Source organism: Polypterus senegalus, chromosome 18, assembly GCF_016835505.1.
Source record: "Polypterus senegalus isolate Bchr_013 chromosome 18, ASM1683550v1, whole genome shotgun sequence".
Lineage (NCBI taxonomy): Eukaryota > Metazoa > Chordata > Cladistia > Polypteriformes > Polypteridae > Polypterus > Polypterus senegalus.
Genome location: NC_053171.1, coordinates 96504459 through 96512505, shown reverse-complemented (window position 1 = coordinate 96512505; position 8047 = coordinate 96504459). Strand labels below are relative to the sequence as shown.

Here is an 8047-nt window from a genome sequence, read left to right as displayed (position 1 = left end):
ACATGCAGGCACGGGAAGAACCGGCAAATTCTTTAGTGTGAGGCAGCAGCGCAACCACTGCGCCAGATTGCTGTCTTGTCGGCCCGGATGTCACATTTTAAAATGCTGATATCAGAATTAGGTAACTTGATATGAATTTTTAATACGCCGATATCTTGTCATTATCAAATTTCAAAGTCATACAATATCTGAAATGTGAAATTTGAAAGACGATTCAATTCTGAAAAGGCTTCCTATATGCGAATCCCGTTCTTCACCTCCTCTAAATCCGATTGGATAGTCTGAGCCATATACTCTTGGACTTGTATGCGCCATTACGTAACAGCGTCTTACGTTGTACGTCTGACGTCATTCCCAAAGGTTGCTGTGGTAGCGGCAGCGCCATGTTGAGACGTAAAAGAAGAAACGACAACAATAGTGAAAAAGCTTAGTTGAGGAAATGTCTTTTTGTTTTTTGTTATTTTTGTACCCAGGCAATTGTACATAAAAATTAAACTTTATCATGACTAGGGCGGTCTTGGGTGTTTAATAGTTCGCGCTGGAGTTACCATGCCTTTGTAAGTACACTGCAAGGTATTGCATCTTTCAATAATGGAAAAGTGTTTTTCATCACCCTGGAGCAGAACGAGAGGCCTTCCGAGTTTGACTACAGAAAATAACGTCCACCATCAGAAAGCAAGCAAGCAGAAGAGAAGACATATTAATTTGTTTGCTAGAGTGGTCCATTTTCCACTTTAATTATGTAAACCAGTACAAAACAGTATTCATTTGTAGGTACCCTTACCAACGCGGTACTTTGTTTTTCCTGGTTTAACATGTGTGTGTGTTTGTGGAGTAAATTAGGCAATCGTTTATGACTTGTGTACTTCAGTTGAAATAAAAAAGCATTTTGGAAGCGGCGAAGGCTCGTTAATCGTCTATTTTCTCAATTTTAATGCTTTATGCAAACGTGATGTGTCCCAGTCGGAAGACATCCACCTGTAAGGTATTAACGGGGAGTAAGATCATTTGCAATGAGAAACTACTTTCGTTTTTTTTTTTATTTTTTATTTTATTTAATCGACTCTTCTTTACAATTTTCTGATTTACTTGTTTTGGGCTTGATGGTTGACCTTTTGCGCTCATCAACAATACACATTTTATTGTTAACCAACTTGAAACGAGGCCCTGTTCACTTAAGCGAACGCAGTCAACAAATGTTTAGGTGCAATGTACAGACATTGTTAATGTAGCAGTCTTAAAATGTAGATATTTAAGAAATTGCAGTTTTATTACACGTCTTAAACTGTGGATAATAGTTGTCTAGACATTATCTTAACATGTAATCTACAGACTGACAATTTCAAAAAGCATTGAGTTTATGATAACTAGAACGTAAACAAGATTATTAAAACAAAAGAGTACAACTATTCCCGATTTTTCTATATTCAATGCGTCCCACCGAAAATCAAAGAAACAAATGACCTGCACCTGTATGAAATTCATATGTGGTAACTAACATGCATTTTCTGCCGCTTTACGCTTGTTGGCATGGACGTTTGTAAGCACTTTGTTTATGCATTTCCATTTTTTTTTTGTCACAATTTGTAAATAATAAAAAAAAAGTAATGAAACTTTTGTATAGCTTTTTTTTTTGACAAAATGTTATTTGTATGAAAGTAAACCTCTGCAATAAATTGAAAACTTCTAGTCTCCTTTTTTGTGATGCAGACTTGCTGCGAGGAAGTGAGCAACAGTAAATGTAGGACAGAAAGGTCAATTATTTTAAGACCGATCTTTCTCCTCAAATACAGGTTGACATTTTCTGCATATCTTAGTATATATATACCGAAATAATGTCATATTGTTAGATTATTCTCGGATATTACAGTACTTTTTTTTTTGTATATAGAACTTAATGAAAAAAATTCTGTATTGCAGAGAATATTTTTGTTTTTGCTTGATTATGCAGCAAATAAATGTACAGTCTGAAGCAAATTAACAAACATAAAATAATTACTTTTTACATAAATGTATTTCAATTTCATCATTAAAGAAATGCTAAAAACAATCTTATTGGTGTGATTGTGTTAAGTGCAATTTCAGATATTAGAAATTTATTGTTTTCTTACTTTGACATAATTATGTCAGTAATTAAAAATTGGGTCTGCTCCCATACTTACTTACATATATAGATTTTTGTGTTACCATCTTTTGAAATGTATTATTGACTACTACAAGAGTGTCAGGCAGCTAGCTACAGTATACCAAAACAAGAATTAAACAGAATTAAGTGACTTTTTCTCAAATCCCTTATTTTCCCAAAAAGCGAATTTTATTTTCAACATGTCAGCATTTTTTTTTTTTTTCCCACAATATCGGTGGCTTTTGAAATTTTCATTTTGGTTAAAAAATCTGCAGTATTTTTATTTACCTGTCTTAAGTCATATATATTATCTTTAGCTCTCTCGCTTAATACACATATCATAGCAGGCAGTGTTACAAATTACAAAACTAGTTACTCAAAATATTTTTTACAGCCCTGTAGTAAATCAAGCACCACCACAACCTGCAAAGCATTATGGCATCACTTCACCAATTAGCCTTGCCCCTCCCAAGGAGTCTGACAGAATTCTTACTCAGAAACTGACTGAGGCTTTGAAGCCTTATGGGGTATTTGAAGAGGAACTGGAACTTCAGCGGAGGTAAACATTTTTACATTCTCCATTTGTAGAGAAGATGTGCTTAACATAAGAAAATGATTGTGTTTCTTTATATAGTAAAACATATTTATTGTGTGGTTACCGATATTGTAAACTGTTTTAAGTGACAAAATTGTATAGTTGTTACTATTTTATTTCCAGCAGAAAAAGTATAGCAGTTATTAAAAATAGAAACAGAATTTTATTAAAAAGAAGCACAAGAAAATAAAGCCCATTTTCATGTTTTGTTTACCTTTAGATCTTTGTGAAAATAAATTTGAGTTATAAGAAAAAATATTTAGCAAACTAATTTTTTACCGTTTGTTTTTTTCTGTTTTGTGTAGAATTTTAGTTTTGGGAAAGTTAAACAGTTTGGTTAAAGAGTGGATCAAAGAAATCAGTGAAACTAAGGTAAATGTATACTACTTTGGATATGTGTATCTGTTTGCAGGCCAGGATTAGTGCATATGAGCATTCTCATCTTTACAGAATTACCTGAATGATTATCTAATAATATTATGGATAATACAGCGACAGGCTACTTTAAAGATGCCATGTTTATTGAAGAATTTATGCATTTTTTAGGGGGCAAAGTTGAGTGATGTACTGTAAGAATTAATATTTCCTAACAAAGTTTAAATTGACCTATATTAATTCAGTTTGAAAGCATTGCTTGCAGTCAGTAGGGTAGATAATATGCATGAATTTGTTGTAGTTAATATATATTGTATTTCTGTGCCGGTAGAAGTTTGCACACTGTTCAGTTTAGTGTTGTTTTAGAAGTGTTAAAGTTGCATTGATTTGGCTGGTTTATTTGATTAATGTCTTTTTTTTTTGTGTTTTTATATTTCCATTTAGAATTTACCCTCATCTGTTATTGAAAATGTTGGTGGGAAAATTTTCACATTTGGCTCCTATAGATTAGGAGTTCACACAAAAGGTATTTGTTGTCTATTTTCTGTGATACTCTAAATGAAAAGGAGACAAGGCAAAAACATCTCAAGTGTGTAGAATAGTAATTCATTGTATTCTTATTAAGAGCACTTCCATGTTTAAGCCCAGCACACTGTGCAGTATTTGAATTAAAGATACAGTATGAATGAAACAGTCCTCATTTGTTGTTTTGAACTTGGATACATTACTTTTCTAGGTGCTGATATTGATGCTTTGTGTGTTGCTCCTCGTCACGTGGATAGATCAGACTTTTTCACTTCATTTTATGAGAAGCTTAAGCAACAGGATGAAGTCAAAGATTTAAGGGTTGGTATCACAATTTGTATGTACATATGTATTGAAATTATGACATTTAGTAAAGATCAGTTTAGTTTTTATTTTAAACTGTTTGAATTGCTAATTACATTTTTAAGCACTAATTGCATGATTTTGTTGCAAAATTTTCAACTTGCTGTGGGTTTATTCAGCTTGCAGAATTGTTTACTCTTGTTCTTTGTATTAAATAAAGTATTTTAAACTGAGTCCTTCACTTGTAAAATTTTAGTTTATATGCTTTTCTTTGATAGGTGTTATTATGTCAAAAGTAAAAAATACGCAATAATACATTTTTCATTTTATTCATTTATTTTTTTGAAGGCTGTAGAAGAAGCATTTGTTCCTGTAATAAAACTTTCCTTTGATGGTATAGAGGTAAGGGATTCGTTTTAGCTTTACACATACAGGTTTCATTTTGCTTTCAGAAATTTTTTAGTGCCTTGCACAATTGTGTCTAAATATTTACCTTTCCTTCTAGATTGATATTTTGTTTGCACGATTAGCTCTGCAAACAGTCCCAGAAGATTTGGATCTTTTAGACGATGGATTACTTAAAAATCTTGATATCCGGTGTATACGAAGTCTTAATGGTGAGTATCTTCAATTTGTAATCTCTTCTTTTTTTTTTGGTAGTTCTCAATCTTTTTTTTTTGTTCTGGAATTGATCTAATTTTCCATTTAAATAGTGTGCTGGACTGTCTGTTGTATTTATATTTATTCATAGGCTGTAGTATTCACTTGCAGTTGTTGCAACAATGACAATCAATTTGTAATTCCACTATATATTTTTAGATGTCACTGTGTAGATAAGACATTCAGATAAGTATATTTTATTTGTCCCCAAGGAGAAATGAAAACTTTACAGAAACCTAAGTAAATAGCTGTATTGCTCTATTTAAGACAATTGCTTACATACATATCAACATGAAGTTGCTGTTCAGACATTTAAGGATAGAAATAATTAGAATATTACAAGCTGCAGAGTTCTGCATAATTCTCGATTTTAACAAGTGCTTCTGACTAGTACCCAAAATCTGTAAAGCTGTTCCAAAATGTGACCCACAAAAAAAGGTAATCAGTTCTGTAACTTGAATTGATCCATCGAGTTCAGTCCCTTAAACACACAGAGACTTACACAAATATACACACTCCTTGTAAACTGAGTGTGCATGACAGAATAGAAGACATTTTTACCTCCTTGAAAATAATTGTGTAATTTTTTTTATGGATTATGATTAAATTTGCATGGGAGGAAATTCAGTTGTGATATGTAGGAAGATGCAGAATGATATTTGTAAAAGAAAAAGTTTTATGAAAATCTAGCGCCCTCTGTATTGGTGACGGAGGTGGCTTCCTGTATTCTATTTATTCTCAAAAGTTAAGAAAATTGTATTTTGCCTCATAATATTATATGTTAGGTGAACCTGACAATTTGTTTACATTAGTTCAACATCATAAACAGTGCCTAACTATGTGAAATATTATACTACTTTAAAAAGAAGTGGCCTAAAATCCTCTTCTGTTCTTATTTATTTATTTCACTTTGCTCCATTTTCTTCATTGCATAAACCCCACCCAACCATAGCCCCATTGAAATCCTGCATAAAAACTCTGTGCTTCAGTCAGACCTTTACAAATGTACAGGTTCCATTGTTGACACATGTTTATGTTATTATATTTATATTAACCCGATAATAGTGCCGTGTTCCTTTATCTCTCTTGTAACTGAATTTAAGTTATCAATTAATTCAATGATAGGAACCAGCTCCAAAGCTATAGGTTACATCGACAGCGGATCTGCACCATGTTACAAGAATGCCTTAATATTTGTTAAAGTGTGATTTTTATTCTCAATTAGTTTTTTCTAAATTATCTTAATTTGCATTTGGGGACACTGGGGTTACATTAGCCATAAATTAAGATTATATTATTCATGGTAAAAATAAGTTACATTTGAATGTATTCAAATCTAGGGTAAAAATTCTGGGTGCTACATACTTTTTAAGTTTTAGTAATGTTTTCACTTTTTTTTTTTTTGCAGAGCATCATTGCTCATGCATAGTTGTTTAAAATTGCAGCTTTCACATGAATGTGACATTTGAAAACATAGCACGGGTTTACACAGCTAATGGGATAAAAGTCTTGTTTTCATTGTACTGTTCACTTTCATAATAGAGCCACACCGTCACCAAAGGATTCAGCCTGTGACAAAAGAAGCCCATCATTTTAAAGTACAAAATTAAAAAGAATATATATATAGAGGTTATATTTTTTTAAATTTTTTTTATTATTTTTTTTTTTAAGTTCTTCACGCAGTGGTTTCTTGAGTGATGGATGTTAGCTTTACCAAAGTAGCTGGGTTACCTTCCCATCCAGAACACTTCTTGTTTGTTTTTTTAGGTTATATTGACATGCCCTTTCAAACTGGTCTGATGTGTGTGTGTGTGTGAATGTTTCCTAAAATTTACAGTAGTACTGTATAAATATTACACAGTTGCTACAACAAAAAGAGGCTACATCCTTATTAAAGTAAATTGTAAAATAAGTAGATTATAACTGTAAAAAAAAGCTCTTTCAAGATAGTTTAAGATTGTTGAGTCTCACTTAACATTGTTGGCAGGTTTTTCTTAACAAAACGTAGCTTTTCATCTTTCTCACTAAATAATCTGTTTGTTTCATTTAGCAAGTGTGGAGCAGAGATGAAAAATGTTGTCTGTACTCTTGCAGAGTGCAGAAAGGTAATCTTATGCCGCTTAAGCAAGTGCAGGAAAATTACACTTACTGGTGTGCTAGTAAAAAGTTGTCTTTTTGCCTTTTGAAACCAGTGCTTCTGGCAGGTAGCTTTTGAGATGTTGAAGGGGTGCGTTGGATTTACACTTCTTCATTTCATCATGCACCACAAATAGCGAACTGCAGAATATTTTCTCTGATGGCACGTTGCGTTTGTGCTCACATCATCTCAGCCTCCTCTTAAGTTTTATTCCTCTTTTTTAAAACATTGTGTAAACTGTAAAATTTCCCTTGCTTGTTGGTTAGTTAAATTGTGATCCTTGTTGAATTGACTATCCTTGTAACTTGTGTTTAAAGTTTCCCTTGGGTATTAATAGAGTGTACCAAAAAAAGAACAAGAAACATGTATAATTATTTATGTCTTTATAGAGCTATATTTTGGAATTTTGTTTATATATTTTATCATGATTGTAGTTTGAAGAAATTTAATAATTAACTAATATGCGTATTAGACATTTAATTAGAGCAGTAGCTGCTGGCATACCTTGGAATCGAGCACTGTAACCACATAGTAAAAAGGCTTAGTGAAGATGTCATTGAATCCTCTCTGAATGGCCTCTAAGATTAGTATTTTTTGCACATCATTTTTTCCTTCTAGTCTTTCCTTCAGTAAAACAGTTGACGGGATGTCTTTCTACAGTGGTCACTATAAATGGGCTTATCTTTTTAAATCTCCTCGCATATTCATCTAAAGTATGTTTCTGCTGTCAAAAGACTTTACACCATACAGTATGTGCTCTTCCAACTTCACATCCTGTTGTGTTTATTTGCCTCATTTAATTGTTTGGACACTCTGAAGCCAAGAGTATACAAGTGAGGCAGATGTCCATCTATTTTTCTTTCCATTGCTACAGTATAGTTTAGGCTGCACCGGGAGAGCACCTCTTTATTTACTGCCACTGGGAGTATATGAGCCATGTAAGATAGACTGGGTCGATAAGTATCTTCCATTGTCTTTGAAAAAATTGGCTCATTATTTTGTTTAATAACATGAACTTTACTTTTAAGAAGTTTCAATTTTTAAGGAATTTTTTAAATGCCACTGTGAGGACAATGATCTGGAAAGTTCTTGCACATGAAGAATACATTCTTTAAGTGAAAATCTGACTCAATCAACTGAGCAGCCAAGCTCAAAAATGCCATTGGGCTCACATAAGAACTCTAGATGTTGCTTGTAAGACCTATCGAGGTTGTGTTTCCCTATAGGAGAGTTCTTATACTCTATGACAGAACACAGAACCATTCAATTCTGGTATTGCAGTGTCTTAAAAGACAAGACTTTTTTTTGTAGATTATATTGTGAATTC

At 32.7% G+C, this 8047-nt stretch overlaps 1 protein-coding gene across 1 annotated transcript in view; it reads left to right on the top strand.

The window, feature by feature from the left end:
- Positions 1-342: 342 nt before the first annotated feature.
- papola (poly(A) polymerase alpha) overlaps positions 343-8047 on the top strand; it is a 48402-nt gene continuing 40697 nt past the window's right edge. The window contains exons 1-7 of the mRNA XM_039742369.1: positions 343-557; positions 2520-2684; positions 3026-3092; positions 3540-3621; positions 3832-3941; positions 4272-4325; positions 4429-4540. Of these exons, the coding sequence (XP_039598303.1) occupies positions 550-557; positions 2520-2684; positions 3026-3092; positions 3540-3621; positions 3832-3941; positions 4272-4325; positions 4429-4540 (598 nt within the window). The 5' untranslated portion in view covers positions 343-549. The remainder of the gene's footprint in view (positions 558-2519; positions 2685-3025; positions 3093-3539; positions 3622-3831; positions 3942-4271; positions 4326-4428; positions 4541-8047) is intronic.